A 17,881-nucleotide genomic window follows, 5' to 3' on the forward strand; every position below is an offset into this window, starting at 1 on the left:
AAATGTCAATCATGCCCATTCATTTTTTCTACCATGATAATGAGGTTATAGCATGCTCTGTAACATTCATAAGAAGAAGAATCTGCCTATTAGCCTACATACACAATGAAACAGTTATTCAAGCAATTTGGTCTAGAGAAAAAAAAAACGTAGAGAATTGATCTGCGACAGATCCGATTGGTCACAAGGAATGTTATCAAGTGCAGGTTATTGATTTTACCATAACAACTCCATATCACATTGAGGAGCCTTACCTAATAAAATCCAAAGTTACATGCACTGGATTTTTTTTTTATTTAGTAAGATTACCTGGCCAGCGGTTGTACCGATTTATAGAACATTCGCTGGATGATGGTCACACGGGTTCGTGCAGGCTGGAGGAATTTTCCCTGTATTTTCTCCGATAGAGTAATTCGTATGATCCTCGTCGCCTTCTAGTGGCCACAATGCGGTATATATTTTCTCATTAACCACTTAAGCCCCCGGACCAAAATGCAGGTAAAAGGACCAGGCACCTTTTTGCGATTCGGGACTGCATCGCTTTAACCGACAATTGCGCGGTCGTGCGACGTGGCTCCCAAACAAAATTAGCGTCCTTTTTTTCCCACAAATAGAGCTTTCTTTTGGTGGTATTTGATCACTGTGACGGACTTTTATGCAAATATCAAATATGCTTCAGTCTAATTCTCTCCCTGCTAGTTTAATGCTGTGTGTTAGATGAAAAGGTGATTTCATGTGTGACTCATCTCTCTGTTAATATGTTAAATAAGGCTAGCTTTTGAAAGGCCTTTAATTGTGTGATAACACTGTCTAAAACCTATTGATGCTCAGAGGTGTGAAGAGGTGTCAAGCGGCATGCGGAGACGAAACGTCTGCCTAGGAAACTCAGTGTGTGATGGTGGTTTGTTTGATGCCATTAATTAAGGAATGTGCAGTGATTAGACATGATAATTATAGGCCGGTGCCGACCTGTCTAGAATGTTTTAGTAATTAGCCTTAGTGTGTGATTAGGGGGGGTGGAGATTTCATTGTTGCTTTAATGCCTGGTACTGTATATAAAGCTGAGAAGAAACCATTAAAGTCTGTCTTGTTCCAGCAGTGAGCTCTGACTCATGTGTGGCTCTTAATGGGCGATCTCAGGAATATTCCTCCTAGTGGAATATTGGGGTGATGTTCTTATGGAAGAAGGGAATCTTTGACGGGGATATCATACCAATACCGTCACAATCACCTCTGCGGTTTTTATTTTTTGTGCTATAAACAAAAATAGAGCGACAGTTTTGAAAAAAATTCTATATTTTTTACTTTTTGCTATAATTAATATCTCCCAAAAATATATATAAAAAAAAAAATCTTTCCTCAGTTTAGGCCGATACGTATTCTTCTACATATTTTTGGTATAAAAAAAAAATCGCAATAAGCGTTTATCGGTTGGTTTGCGCAAAATTTATAGCGTTTACAAAATAGGGGATAGTTTTACTGCATTTTTATTAATTATTATTTTTTTACTACTAATGGCGGCGATCAGCGTTTTTTTTCGTGACTGCGACATTATGGCGGACACTTCGCCCAATTTTGACACATTTTTGGGACCATTGTCATTTTTTTACAGCAAAAAATGCATTTAGAATGCATTCTTTATTGTGGAAATGACAGTTGCAGTTTGGGAGTCAACCACAGGGGGCGCTGAAGGGGTTATGTTTCACCTAGTGTGTGTTTACAACTGTAGGGGGGTGTGGCTGTAGGTCTGACGTCATCGATTGTGTCTCCCTAAATGGGATGACACGATCGATGCAGCCGCCACAGTGAAGCACGGGGAAGCCGTGTTTACACGCGGCTCTCCCCGTTCTTCAGTTCCGGGGACCGTTCGCGGGACCCCAGCGGCGATCGGGTCCCGGAGCTTCGGACCGGGTCACGGGCGCGCGCCCGCAACCCACGGCTGGGTAGATGTACAGGACGTGCCGGTACGTCCATCTGCCCAGCCGTGCTATTCTGTGGACGTATATCTACAGGCGGCGGTCGTTAAGTGGTTAAAGTGGATGTGAACCCACTCTCATCCTTTCTAAGCTACTGCCATAGTGCTGATCTATAAAGGACATAGATGCCTCCTGTATGTATCCTTACCTGTCAAATGTCTCCCCTCTGCCTGTTATAAGAACTGAAAAACTGCAGATTCTGTGGGTGGGTCTGTTGTCTGGAGCTCGGTGGGTGGAGTTGTGATGTCAGTAAACTCCCCGCCCACCTCTACTCCCCGCCCACCCTTGTCAACATGCATTTTCTCCTGTGTATTCCTTACACTAAATTCTGCTATGATCACTAACATCCAGTCAAAATCCAGAAAAGTAACCACCTGACTTCAGAAAAGGAGTGGGGGTGGGATTTAAAAAATCTCCAGGCTAGTGCATGAGATATGTAAATAACCCGTCACTCACAGCAAGGGGGCGGAACGGACCAAGGTTTTTCTCTGTAAGTCCGTTTTATTTCACTGAACAATAAAAGAGGATTGCTCAGAGCTGGATTAACTCTGTGTGACAAGACTGGGCACAGATGATAGAAAATCGTATACTCTACATTGTGACATCAAAAAAGTAAATAATCGGGTTTACATCCACTTTAACCACTTCCCGACCGCCGCATGTAGATATACGTCGGCAGAATGGCACGGACAGGCACATCAACGTACCTGTACGTGCCTGCCTAGACGTGGGTCGGGGGAGACACAATCGATGATGTCATTTCTTCAGCCACACCCCCCTACAGTTGTAAACACACACTAGGTGAAGCCTAACACGTTCAGCGCCCCCTGTGGTTAACTCCCAAACTGCAACTGTCATTTTCACAATAAACAATGCAATTTAAATGCATTTTTTGCTGTGAAAATGACAATGGTCCCAAAAATGTGTCAAAATTGTCCGAAGTGTCCGCCATAATGTCGCAGTCATGAAAAAAATCGCTGATCGCCGCCATTAGTAGTAAAAAAAAATTTTTATATATAAAAATGCAATAAAACTATCCCCTATTTTGTAAACACTATAAATTTTGCGCAAACCAATCGATAAACACTTATTGCAATTTTTTTTTACCAAAAATAGGTAGAAGAATACGTATCAGCCTAAACTGAGGAAAAAAATGTTTTTTAGATATGTTTTTGGGGATATTTATTATAGCAAAAAGTAAAAAATATTGAATTTTTTTCAAAATTGTCGCTCCATTTTTGTTTATAGCGCAAAAAATAAAAACCGCAGAGGTCATCAAATACCACCAAAAGAAAGCTCTATTTGTGGGGAAAAAAGGACGCCAATTTTGTTTGGGAGCCACGTCGCACGACCGCGCAATTGTCTGTTAAAGCGACGCAGTGCCGGATTGTAAAAACCCCTTGGGTCATTTAGCTGCATATTGGTCCGGTCCTTAAGTGGTTAAGGGATTTCAAAAAAACATTCTGTATTTTGCCCACTAGATGGAGCCGATGATCATAGTAATCAACCCATTGCAGAAAATATGGGGTACATTTGTCCAGACTGCATAAATGTATGCGACGTTCGTCCAACAAGTAAATTGACCCCTAAGTGAACAGACATTGGCTCTCACATTGGGATATGAGACTCTGAAGGTTCAGGATACTCTTCTTCTTTTTTTTGGATAGAGTAGGGAGGGATTAGAACCCCTGTCAGTATTTATTGTGGTCTGTGCCTCCCCATTATGGAGATTCATCCGCTCTTTTTGTCCCATTTACCATAAAAGAAAATTCTAAATGTTGGGTTGTCTCCAGAAAAGGAATAAGATGGGGAAATCTTTCAATGGGGACACTAGTTTTGGAACCCCAGAGGGATTCCCCTAATTTGCATGGATTTCCTCTCACTTCCTGTTTTGACTATATGACAGGAAGTGATGGGAAATCTCCAAAATGAGACACAGATGGTGAAAAAAATAAAAATAAAAATACCTTGCTCTATCCAAAATGAACAGAAAAGCTTTGCCTATAGTTCAACTTTAAAACAACCTGGATGTAGAATTTGGGTGCTCTGCATTTGTACCAGACCCTGGAATTTAAGAGGAAACCAAAGAGAAGGAATGCCTCTAACCAAAGCAAATATGATGTTTATATTCACTGTAAAATCCTTTCTTCTGCCTTCATTGGAGGAAACATGCTTAGATCAGAGAGTTTCTCAACTTCAGTCCTCAATATGCACCAACAGGTCATGTTTTCAGGCTTTCCATTATTTTGCACAGGTGATTTGATCAGTTTCACTGCCTTAGTAAATACCACAGCCGTTTTATCTGAGGTAAATCCTGAAAACATGACCTGTTGGGGCGCCTTGAGGACTGGAGTTGAGAAATGCTGGCTTAGATCAACTTCTCCTGCAGGTGGCACTATACCCAGCAAGAGAGGATCTAAAACAGAGCCGTGTCTCCAATGAACAATCAAGAAAATAGGAGCTCACCATAAAATCCTGTTCTGAGCATTCACTGCAAAACACCCAGAGGTGTGTTTGGATGTTAAAAAAAACAAAAAAACAACAACCTTTGGCGGCTGTAGATCATTGAAGGGACAATCCTAATTGTAAAGACACACAAGACGGCGCAAATACCTAGTGTGTTACCCAAAACCACTTCTATTAAAACCATAAGCCAAAAACACTCACAGACATAAGATAAAACAAACACGATAAATCATCCCGTGGGAAATGTAATCTGAACACACAAATGTAGGTCGTTGGGTTGACGAGTTTCGGGGGAAGTGCCCCTTTCCTCAAAGCGAACACTTTAGGTCTGAGAAAAAGGGGGCACGTCCCCCGAAACACTTCAACCCAACGACCTACATTTGTGTGGTCAGACGACATCACCCCATGGCTGGATATGAGATTTATCTTCCTTGCTCATGTTTGCAAATATGTTTTTGACTTATGGTGTTAAAGAGGAAGTAAACCCTCTAGTAAAAAAAAAAAAACACGACAAACTGCAAGACAAAAGCATAATGAGCTAGTATGCATAGCATACTAGCTCATTATGAATTACTTACCTGAGATCGAAGCCCCCGCAGTGGCCCTTGTTCACCTCCTCCGACGTCGCCGTGATACCCAGAGTGACTTCCGGGTATCGCTGCTCCGGCGCTGTGACTGGCCGGAGCAGCGATGACGTCACTCCCGCACATTCACACGGGAGCCGCCACTAACGGCCGTGACTGGCAGGGAAGGGGTTAACACTAGGGGGTGAGGAAGGGGTTAAATTTGTATCCTGGGTGTGTTCTAACTGTGTGGGGGGAGGGGGGTGACTGGGGGAGGTGACCGATGCTGTGTCCCTATGTACAAGGGACACAGATCTGTCTCCTCTCTCCCTGACAGCACGTGGAGCTCTGTGTTTACACACAGAGCTCCACGTCCCTGCTGCGTTCCCGACGATCGCATGTACCCGGCGGACATCGCGGCCGCCAGGTACACGCATCGGCTCTTCAGCGATGCGCCGGGACAGTGTTTACCCACTGCGTGCCCCCCAGAGGCGCGCGCGGGTAATGCACTTTAAAAGATGTCCACTTGGCACTTGAGAGCCGCACTGTTGACGTCTTTTGTCAATAGCGCGGGTCTCAAGTGGTTAATAAAAGTGGTTTTGGTAATGCACTAGGTGTTTGCACCCTCCTGTGTGCCTTTACAGTCATTCTGCCCAGATCTCCCAGTCTGCACCAGTGAAGCATTACAATTTGCAAGACCTTCAGATGTGCTTCCTGATCTGAGCGATGGAGTGGTCGTGTACAGTTGTGGAGGGTGCAATTGTAGTCAGCACCCACCACAAGAGAGGTAAGTAGAAAGGCCTATCTCCCTGCTGTAGAGAAGGTCTCTGTATGGAAGCAGTAGTCTCTCTGGAGAGATTCAACGCACACCCTACCGAGTCAGACCTTTAGATCTGCCAAGCTCATGCTCTATGCAGATTGGAGTGTTCAGGCTTCGACTTAGCAGGAGACATGATGGATCTCTGCAGAGGGACCACTGCTTCGGCACAAACAACCAGCTGTCGCTTCTGAAGCAAGAGCGCAGAAGGGCGGAAGCCGCCTGGAAAAGAAGTCCTGCAGAGGATAACCTCATCATCTACAAGGCAATAACAACACGATATCATAAAGAAATCTTCAAAGCCAAGAAACATCATTTTTCTATGGCGATTAACAGCGCCCTAAACCGCCCCCGCGAACTCTTCAAGATGGTCACCCAGACCATGAACCCAGGATGTCTTGAAGTCCCCAACTCAGACACCCAAGAGTTCTGCAATGAACTATCGGATTTCTTCATCAACAAAATTGAAAGAATCCGGGAAAGCATCATGCAAAACAATACCCCCCTCAACCCCACCGTCAATCAACCACAAAACACCCACAGAAACGCTCTACAATCAACAAAGTTCACTCTGGAACCGATCTCCATCGATACCACAAAAAATATCATTGGTGCTTTGCGGAACAGCACATCGCCCAAGGATATCATCCCCACCAAACTGCTGAAGGAATGTGCCGACATCCTGGCACCACCCATCACACAGCTTATAAACCAGTCATTTAAGGAAGGCACAGTGCCATCCCTGTTGAAAGAGGGCACAATCCAGCCCATCTTGAAAAAACCTAACCTGGATCCCAAGGACCCAACTCACCGCCGTCCCATAACAGGCCTAAATGTTCTCTCCAAGATAATGGAGAAAGTAGTGGTACAACAGCTGCAACAGCATCTAGATACCCACAATCTACTGGATCCATTACAATCAGGCTTCCGTCCCGGACACGGGACAGAAACGGCCTTACTCAAAATATGGGACGATGCCCTCGAGGCCGCAGACGAAGGAGAATCTTGTCTCCTGATTCTGCTGGACCTAAGCGCAGCCTTTGACACGGTAGACCACAAACTGTTACTGATGCGACTAGCCAAGGTAGCAGAAGTCGCAGAAGGTGATTTACCATGGTTTTCTTCCTTTCTTGAAAACCGATCACAAACAGTTAAATTGGGTTGTTTCACGTCGGAAAAGCGCACGGTGTCATGTGGAGTCCCCCAAGGATCCCCCCTGTCACCGGTGCTTTTCAACATCTATCTTCGCCCTCTCTTTGATATTATCAGTAGCCAAGAACTACTCTATCACTCTTATGCAGACGATACGCAACTGTATTTTCGCATCTGCAACAAAAAGGATCATCATCTCAGTTTAGAGAAATGTCTCTCTTTGATAGAAAACTGGATGACTAGGAGTTATCTTAAACTCAACAGTTCAAAAACAGAACTCCTTATGTTTCACGCCAGCCGAAAGAGTCAACTGGCAACAACCTGGACACCCCCGCCCATTCTGGGCCAAATCATCACCCCTAGCTCCAAAGTCAAAAGTCTCGGGGTCATCTTCGACACCTTCATGACAATGGACGCACAAATAGGGTCAGTAGTCAGCGGAGCGCACCATCTGTTGCGCCTACTACGCAGACTTATTCCATTTATCCCCAAAGAAGACGTAGCAGTCGTGGTGGGAACAATCGTGAATTCCAGACTGGACTATGCAAATGCCCTTTACCTCGGACTCCCAAAGTACCAAATCTCTCGTCTGCAAGTCGTACAAAATACGGCCGCCAGATTTGTGACTGGGAAAAAAAAATGGGAATCAATCTCACCTTCGTTGAGAACCCTTCACTGGCTGCCAGTAAAAGACAGAATTGCATTTAAAGCACTCTGCCTGACACATAAGTGCATCCATGGGAAGGCTCCGCAATATCTTTGCGACAAGATAGAACCTCACAATTCGAATCGCGTTCTGCGATCCACCGACCAAAATCTGGTCAGGGTACCAAAAACCAAATACAAGTCCAAAGGAGAAAGAAGGTTTGCTTTTCAGGGTCCTAGACTATGGAACGCTTTACCAACCAGCATTCGGTTGGAGGAAAACCACCTGACTTTCAGAAGACGAATCAAAACTCTGCTCTTTTGATGTCATGAGACACGAACAACTAGCGCCCAGAAGCGATTCAGTTCGCATGCGCCGCGCTTTATAAGTTTTTCATTCATTCATTCATTCAAGACCAAGGGTCCTTCTATACAGCATGCTAGAAGGGAACAGGCTTTTCTACTCAGCGTGGTGCTACTTTTCTAACCACTTGAGCCCCGGGTCATTGTAAAATGACGGCTTCACGGTGGCTCTGAAAATCCAACAGGACGTCATATGACGTCCTGCATTCCTCCGGCCACTGGGGGGCGCGCGAGCGCGACGGCGCGTCCCCGAGATGCCGATGCGCGTGCCTGCCGGTCGCGATGTCCGCCAGGTACCCTCTCTTCTACATATCAAAAATATGTAGAAGAATACGTATCGACCTAAACTGAGCAAAAAACATTTTTTTGAAAAAAAATTTGGGCTTTTTATTAGAGCAAGTAAAAAATATTGATTTTTTTTTTAAATTGTTGCTTTTTTTTGTTTATAGCGCAAACAATAAAAACCACAGAGGTGATCAAATACCACCAAAAGAAAGCTCTATTTGTGGGAAAAAAAGGGCTTCAATTTTGTTTGGGAGCCACGTCGCATGACCGCGCAATTGTCAGTTAAAGCGACGGAGTGCTGGAAGCTGAAATTTCACCTGGGCAGGATGGGGGTATATGTGCCCGGTAAGCAAGTGGTTAATGTAAGACTTTGAAAACCTTTTGCATTGATGCTCCTGAAATGTTTTTAGGCAATTAAAACTGAAAGTCCAGTTGGGCTTTAAAAAGGTACCGTCAGAAGTCCACAGAAAATAGATTTTGATTATTACTTCTAAAGGGGATATAAAACTTCTTAGCGATATGATCTAAACATAATGATTGGTTAATGGTGATCGATTCTTCCTATAATAGATACAATACTAAATAGAATAACTTGAATAGACCTGAATGAACTAGGACACAAGATATGGCCACAAAGTCACCGATTACCATCAATGACTCGGATTCCCTGTAAGTACATTTGTTTTGGCTTTGAAAATCACACGGACCGCATGCATCCGGCTCGATATTTTACCATATGGCCATAAAGGATATCGGTGAATAAGGAGGACACAAGCCGATGCACCAAAGTGTCCATTGTCTGTAAAGAAGCTCAACCGTCCAACAATCCTTGGTCTTCCAAAAGGCACCTACTGCGGAGAGGTCTATCTGGCGGTTATGGCACGTGGCGGTTATGGCACGTGGCGGTTAGATGCCGGTGAGGGTGTTGCAGGTGAACAGGACCAGCTGGACCGAGCCAGAGACCTGAGGATTGGACTTGTTGCTCTTGTCCTGGAGGGGGAGGCTGTGTTGGGACGGCTGATTGTTGGCTTCTGCGGAGAGGACCACCTGACCCATGAATTCATCCTTCACTACGTTGTGATTCCAGATCTGGGAAGAACAAAAGGGGTGAGAAAGTAAAAAAACAAAACGAGAACAACGGAAAACACCAGATGTGGTAGGGCAGGTCACTCATTACTCCCCTCCCCCACATGGGACGGTGCTTGTGATTGGTTGCTCAGGAAACCAATGCTTTATTTATGAGACCGGGAGACATAGGTGTGCGCAGCCTATTGCATTAGGGTGTGCACCCCAAAGCTCAAATACACAATACTGATCACTCACGATCTTCATTCAGAAGGGGAAGGGGCCAGTAAATGACATATTTACTAGGGTTGTCCCGATACCGATACCAGTATCGGTATCGGGACCGATACCGAGTATTTGCGGGAGTACTTGTACTCCCACAAATACCCCTGATGCCTAAAAAGTACAACGCCTTGTACTCAGTCCTAAAAAAGTGGTATCGGGACAACCCTAATATTTACCATCCCCTTCCCCCACTCATGCTAAAACCTCTGGTGGGAGAGAGGAGGGAAGCTGGAAGCACTGTGACGGGGGAAGGGGAGGAGCTAGGGCAGTAGGGGGAATTTGTGCTGCACAGTGTGATTAGGGTGTGCCTGGGCACACCTGGCACACCCTGTGCGCACGCCTATGCCAGGAGAATATTCTCAGGTCTGTGATGGCTCAAAAGTTTGACTTCATGGGAGGTTTCCCTCTACACTTTTAGGAGACCATATACAGAACAAGGAAAGGCACGTTTAAAGAGACCCTGTCACCAACCTAAAAAAAAATCGAAGGTAAAAGCAAAAGAAAAAAGAAAATAAACAAGTAATTTTTGCAGTATTTTTCCCCTTCCATAAATTATATTTTACTTATTTATTTTTTTCACTTGCAACTACTTCAAGAGTAAAATACAGAGAAGAATTAAATCCCTAGTACAGTTTCCCCTCCCATGTCATAGTCCTCTCCTTTTCTGGGATTTTCTAATTACTGTCTGTGCTGGTCCAGCTCCTCCACCCCTCTCTTTACTTACCCACATAACCCATTATGTACCGTAGAGGTGCAAAAGGGGAATACTATAAAGCAGCCATTCTTACCAAGTATTCCTTGGTAAGAAGAGAGTTCCTCTAGTGCAGTGATGGGGAACCTTGGCACCACAGATGTTTTGGAACTACATTTCCCATGATCATCAAGCACTCTGCAATGTAGTTGACCATCATGGGAAATGTAGTTCCAAAACATCTGGGGTGCCAAGGTTCACTATCACTGCTGTAGTGGATGTTAGGGGTTCCTTAAGCTATGGTTGATTGACCTCCCATCTGATGGTGCCTGAATAGTTCTGGATACAGTGCCACTTGGTAATGTGACACCAATGATCTTTTTATCTGTCTTCCCACTGATCACCAATGTAAGGAGCATTCTTCCCACTGATCACCAATGTAAGGGACATTCTTCTCACTGATCACCAATGTAAGGAGCATTCTTCCCACTGATCACCAATGTAAGGGACATTCTTCCCACTGATCACCAATGTAAGGAGCATTCTTCCCACTGATCACCAATGTAAGGAGCATTCTTCCCACTGATCACCAATGTAAGGAACATTCTTCCCACTGATCACCAATGTAAGGAGCATTCTTCCCACTGATCACCAATGTAAGGAACATTCTTCCCACTGATCACCAATGTAAGGAGCAATCTTCCCACTGATCACCAATGTAAGGAGCATTCTTCTCACTGATCACCAATGTAAGGAACATTCTTCTCACTGATCACCAATGTAAGGAGCATTCTTCCCACTGATCACCAATGTAAGGAGCATTCTTCCCACTGATCACCAATGTAAGGAGCATTCTTCCCAATTTTGTTTATTAAAAGTCTTGCAAACAAAAAGCATAAAATCACTATAAGATATACATAAATATACACATATTTACATAAATGAAAATAAATATAGCAAATCTGCTCTCAAACAAAAGACTTTATAGCAAAGCAAAAATCATGTAATCACCAGGAAAGTAAATCTTAATACAAACTCACACCACTATACCAGACAAACCTGCAAGGTCAAGAAACAAACCCGCACCCATTATGCATGCAGCCCTTCTAAGAAACGTCCAACACCATGCATCCACCTATTTCTACCTCAATTACCCGCCGGCGCGTTACCATATCGGTTTCAAAAAGTACCGCAACTCCGCTGCAGGGCTCAGCCGCAAGAGACCAAAAGGAGGGACCGCATCTCCACTCCCTTTTTGCCAGGTGGACATCGGCCAAAGTATGGAGCCAGGTCTCTTGCAAAAATAAAATCTCGGCATCAAACTCGCTGAGCAAAAATAAGGCCATATCACGAGCTCTTGCAGATTTAATGCTGGCGACATTAATGGTCGCCACCTTTATCGGAGGGGGAACTGCCATCAGGATGATTGGGGTAGTCGTTTCTTGACCTTCACCACACTCTCATCACCAGAAACCGCTCTCTTCAAACAACGTGACTCATCCATAGATGAAAAAGAAGAAGACAAAGACATCTTTTCACCTGACAACACATAAAGGTGTTACCAAGAGGAACCCCTCCTGGATCCGACTCTGAGGAAGAGACGACCGGTTTTCTTGTCTTTCTCTTCATTTTTTTCCTCCTCCTAATCTTCTCCCACCCCTCCTCATCCGAATCCCCATCAATGGAATGTGAAACATGGGGTACGGACACCCTTCCATCAGCCCCACCCTCATCCAGCACCCCCACATTCCCCTGACCACGCTTGCGCTGCCGAGGGGCAGGGACTGGAGGCTGAGTGGGAAGATCCGCTAAACCTGCCCCCCCAGCAGCCTCCGCCAGTCTGGAGGATCTACGGATAGATGGACTAGGGACAGGAGGGACAGATTTAGGGACCACATCTCTAGGGGGAACAGAAACAGAAGTCACAGACACAGAAGGGACAGACTCAGGGACCACATCACTAAGGGGAACAGAAACAGATGTCACAGACACAGGAGGGACAGACTCAGGGACCACATCACTAGGGGGAACAGAAACAGATGTCACAGACACAGAAGGGACAGACTCAGGGACCACATCACTAGGGGGAACAGAAACAGATGTCACAGACACAGGAGGGACAACAAGAGTTTCAGTGGCCTCATCCTCCTTATCCAGCCTCTGCAGCTCAGCCTCCAACCCTGGCAGGTTATGTAATGCCTCCGGGCATTGACTGTACGGGTGACCAAGTTTTGGCACAAATTGCACCGAATGTCAGTACAGTCTTTAGCCAAATGGCCAAGCTCCTGGCACAAAGAACATTTCTTGCGGGTGCAGGTGGAGGCAAAATGGCCCTTGTCACCACATTTATTGCACACCTTAGGCTGACCCTGGTAAAAAATGGTCAGCCTGTCCCTCCCCAGAAAGGCTGAACAGGGCAGATGTTGAACAACATTTCCCTGCACCCCCAATTTTAGTGACACTGTCCAGGCCCCTGTCCATATCCCATGCTGATCAAGGACCTTCCGCAGTGGAGCGAGGACCTCACCATATCGGCGTAACCATACTACCAAATCAGCCTCTGGGATGGATTCGTTACGCACAAGGATCGTCACTGATTTTATTAGAGGCTGCCTGGAAACCACCTTTGGCATCCAACCATTCCACTGCGGAAGGTCCCTGCGCCCCCTAAAACGTTCCCAAAATAAATCCAGACCCTCAGGCTTTACAAAGGACAAATCAAATTCCCAAATCCCAACAGGACAAATCAAAGCAAAAATGTCAGCGACTTTGAACCCCATTTCCAGGATCAACTCTGCCACCCTCCCCCTTACTGGTGGGGTCCCCTCCCCCTCCCACTTCAACTGGACCACATTTCTCCGCTTATACCCACCAACCATCCCACCACTAAACCCCCCCAAATTGTGACCACCAACATTTGCACCATTCCCCCCACCCTCCCTGGTGCGATTCCCCAAAACCGACGCGTAACTCCCAGCAGATAAACTATTGGTTTGTTTTGAACCATCTGACACATTTGCAGCAGATATCGATTGCACAGATTTGGTCTGAACAATCGGTGAGTCTTTCCTCTGCTGAGCAGGGGGAGGAATGTCATTTTTATTTTTCCCAGCAGTATTAACCCCTTCACCACCCACCACATCCATTGTTTTATCATTAGTGTCATTCTTAGTACTTGCTGGAATATTCACAGTTCCTGCAGTCTTCCCAGCAGTGTCAGTTCCCACTGCTGTGCTTGTAGAAGCTTCAGCTGGTCGGTTCTCTTCTGTCAGGACAGGGTTGTCATCAGGGGATAGTGCAGGCTGGTCTGATACTGCAGCAGGTGAAACCTCCATTGCTTCTTCCACTGCACATGGTGCAATATGCTGATCCCCTCCCCCACCACAGGGAGGCTCAGGTGAGGCAATCTCATTGCTAGTAACAGGCATACCTTGTACAGAGGAACTACAGGTCCCAGCAGAAACTCCAGGCAGCGCTCTGCACAAGGCCTTCCCTTTCTGCTCCTTAGTCAGGACACCGTCCACCACAGCAGGTTGGGCAGACATGTTGGAAGACAGTGAGGTGTGCTGACATTTCTCCACCTGTACTGGCTTGGCTTCAGGGACTTCTGTATTAGCAGGCTTGTTTGCTCTCAGGGGTGACTCCATCTCCTGGATACATTTCAGGGTGCCATGCCCACTCTCAACCCCCTGGCTGGTTGCCATCGGCGATTCCAAGCCCTGACATGGAGGGAGAGGTGCAGAGGCAGATGGACCCGCGTCATCCATTATCTGAGGCTGTTGCTGGTCCCTGGAACTTGCTGTCTGGCTGGCAAATCTCCTCTCATTATCAAACTTTTCTCCACTTTTATCTTTCAGCTTTTCCAATAATAAAGATTGTTCCTTTACCTTTTCCTCCAATTCCTGCAACTCAGGCTTCATGGCCAAACGATTTTTACTCCAGGCCTGGAAATACTTGATTTTGAAGGATTTGTGTTCAGCCTTCAAAATTTTAAGTTTTTCTTCAGCTCTTCCAATCGCCCTAAAACGATCAATGCTCTTCTGACTGAAGACATTCGCATCCACAGCAGGGCCTGGACCTACAGACAGATCCTCCACCTCCTCCTCACTAGGCCCCGTATCATCAGGGGGATCCGTCCCGGGGCCTCCCCCAGGATCAGGCATTATTCCTGGGCCAAGCTAGCAGGCAAGGCCCAGGCTTGAAAAAGGTTGGATCTCTCAGAGAGCTCCTTGGGTGTGTCCTCCTCCTTCTTCCCACTGATCACCAATGTAAGGAACATTGTTTCCACTGATCACCAATGTAAGGAACATTCTTCCCACTGATCACCAATGTAAGGAGCATTCTTCTCACTGATCACCAATGTAAGGGACATTCTTCCCACTGATCACCAATGTAAGGAGCATTCTTCCCACTGATCACCAATGTAAGGGACATTCTTCTCACTGATCACCAATGTAAGGAGCATTCTTCCCACTGATCACCAATGTAAGGGACATTCTTCCCACTGATCACCAATGTAAGGAACATTCTTCTCACTGATCACCAATGGAAGGAACATTCTTCCCACTGATCACCAATGTAAGGAGCATTCTTCCCACTGATCACCAATGTAAGGAGCATTCTTCCCACTGATCACCAATGTAAGGGACATTCTTCCCACTGATCACCAATGTAAGGGACATTCTTCCCACTGATCACCAATGTAAGGGACATTCTTCTCACTGATCACCAATGTAAGGAGCATTCTTCTCACTGATCACCAATGTAAGGAACATTCTTCCCACTGATCACCAATGTAAGGAACATTCTTCCCACTGATCACCAATGTAAGGGACATTCTTCTCACTGATCACCAATGTAAGGAACATTCTTCTCACTGATCACCAATGTAAGGAACATTCTTCCCACTGATCACCAATGTAAGGAGCATTCTTCCCACTGACCACCAATGTAAGGAGCATTCTTCCCACTGATCACCAATGTAAGGGACATTCTTCCCACTGATCACCAATGTAAGGAACATTCTTCCCACTGATCACCAATGTAAGGAGCATTCTTCCCACTGACCACCAATGTAAGGAACATTCTTCCCACTGATCACCAATGTAAGGAGCATTCTTCCCACTGATCACCAATGTAAGGAACATTCTTCCCACTGATCACCAATGTAAGGGACATTCTTCCCACTGATCACCAATGTAAGGGACATTCTTCTCACTGATCACCAATGTAAGGAACATTCTTCCCACTGATCACCAATGTAAGGGACATTCTTCTCACTGATCACCAATGTAAGGAGCATTCTTCTCACTGATCACCAATGTAAGGAGCATTCTTCCCACTGATCACCAATGTAAGGAACATTCTTCCCACTGATCACCAATGTAAGGAGCATTCTTCTCACTGATCACCAATGTAAGGAGCATTCTTCCCACTGATCACCAATGTAAGGAGCATTCTTCTCACTGACCACCAATGTAAGGAGCATTCTTCCCACTGATCACCAATGTAAGGAACATTCTTCCCACTGATCACCAATGTAAGGAACATTCTTCTCACTGATCACCAATGTAAGGAACATTCTTCCCACTGACCACTAATGTGAGGAATATTCTTCCCACTGATCACCAATGTAAGGGACATTCTTCTCACTGATCACCAATGTAAGGGACATTCTTCTCACTGATCACCAATGTAAGGGACATTCTTCCCACTGATCACCAATGTAAGGAGCATTCTTCTCACTGATCACCAATGTAAGGAGCATTCTTCCCACTGATCACCAATGTATGGGGCATTCTTCCCACTGATCACCAATGTAAGGAACATTCTTCCCACTGATCACCAATGTAAGGAACATTCTTCTCACTGATCACCAATGTAAGGGACATTCTTCCCACTGATCACCAATGTAAGGAACATTCTTCCCACTGATCGCCAATGTAAGGAACATTCTTCCCACTGATCACCAATGTAAGGAGCATTCTTCTCACTGATCACCAATGTAAGGGGCATTCTTCCCACTGATCACCAATGTAAGGAGCATTCTTCTCACTGATCACCAATGTAAGGGACATTCTTCCCACTGATCACCTATGTAAGGAACATTCTTCTCACTGATCACCAATGTAAGGGACATTCTTCCCACTGATCGCCAATGTAAGGGACTTCTTCCCACTGATCGCCAATGTAAGGGACTTCTTCCCACTGATCACCAATGTAAGGGACATTCTTCCCACTGATCACCAATGTAAGGGACATTCTTCCCACTGATCACCAATGTAAGGAACATTCTTCCCACTGATCACCAATGTAAGGAGCATTCTTCTCACTGATCACCAATGTAAGGAGCATTCTTCCCACTGATCACCAATGTAAGGAACATTCTTCTCACTGATCACCAATGTAAGGGACATTCTTCCCACTGATCACCAATGTAAGGAACATTCTTCCCACTGATCGCCAATGTAAGGAACATTCTTCCCACTGATCACCAATGTAAGGGACATTCTTCCCACTGATCACCAATGTAAGGACATTCTTCCCACTGATCGCCAATGTAAGGGACTTCTTCCCACTGATCACCAATGTAAGGGACATTCTTCCCACTGATCACCAATGTAAGGGACATTCTTCCCACTGATCACCAATGTAAGGAACATTCTTCCCACTGATCACCAATGTAAGGAACATTCTTCCCACTGATCACCAATGTAAGGAGCATTCTTCTCACTGATCACCAATGTAAGGAGCATTCTTCCCACTGATCGCCAATGTAAGGAACATTCTTCCCACTGATCACCAATGTAAGGAACATTCTTCTCACTGATCACCAATGTAAGGAACATTCTTCCCACTGACCACCAATGTGAGGAATATTCTTCCCACTGATCACCAATGTAAGGGACATTCTTCTCACTGATCACCAATGTAAGGGACATTCTTCTCACTGATCACCAATGTAAGGGACATTCTTCCCACTGATCACCAATGTAAGGAGCATTCTTCTCACTGATCACCAATGTAAGGAGCATTCTTCCCACTGATCACCAATGTATGGGGCATTCTTCCCACTGATCACCAATGTAAGGAACATTCTTCCCACTGATCACCAATGTAAGGAACATTCTTCTCACTGATCACCAATGTAAGGGACATTCTTCCCACTGATCACCAATGTAAGGAACATTCTTCCCACTGATCGCCAATGTAAGGAACATTCTTCCCACTGATCACCAATGTAAGGAGCATTCTTCTCACTGATCACCAATGTAAGGGACATTCTTCCCACTGATCGCCAATGTAAGGGACTTCTTCCCACTGATCGCCAATGTAAGGGACTTCTTCCCACTGATCACCAATGTAAGGGACATTCTTCCCACTGATCACCAATGTAAGGAACATTCTTCCCACTGATCACCAATGTAAGGAGCATTCTTCTCACTGATCACCAATGTAAGGAGCATTCTTCCCACTGATCACCAATGTAAGGAACATTCTTCTCACTGATCACCAATGTAAGGGACATTCTTCCCACTGATCACCAATGTAAGGAACATTCTTCCCACTGATC

General features: G+C 45.3%; 1 protein-coding gene across 2 annotated transcripts in view; it reads right to left on the reverse strand.

Moving 5' to 3' along the window:
- Positions 1-8,562: 8,562 nt before the first annotated feature.
- Positions 8,563-17,881, reverse strand: part of CAPN5 (calpain 5) — a 182,932-nt gene continuing 173,613 nt past the window's right edge. For both annotated transcript variants that reach the window (XM_040339990.1, XM_040339991.1), the window contains exon 13: positions 8,563-9,356. In XM_040339990.1, the coding sequence (XP_040195924.1) occupies positions 9,174-9,356 (183 nt within the window). In that variant the 3' untranslated portion in view covers positions 8,563-9,173. The remainder of the gene's footprint in view (positions 9,357-17,881) is intronic.

This window comes from Rana temporaria, chromosome 2 (genome assembly GCF_905171775.1).
Source record: "Rana temporaria chromosome 2, aRanTem1.1, whole genome shotgun sequence".
In the NCBI taxonomy this organism is placed as follows: Eukaryota; Metazoa; Chordata; class Amphibia; order Anura; family Ranidae; genus Rana; species Rana temporaria.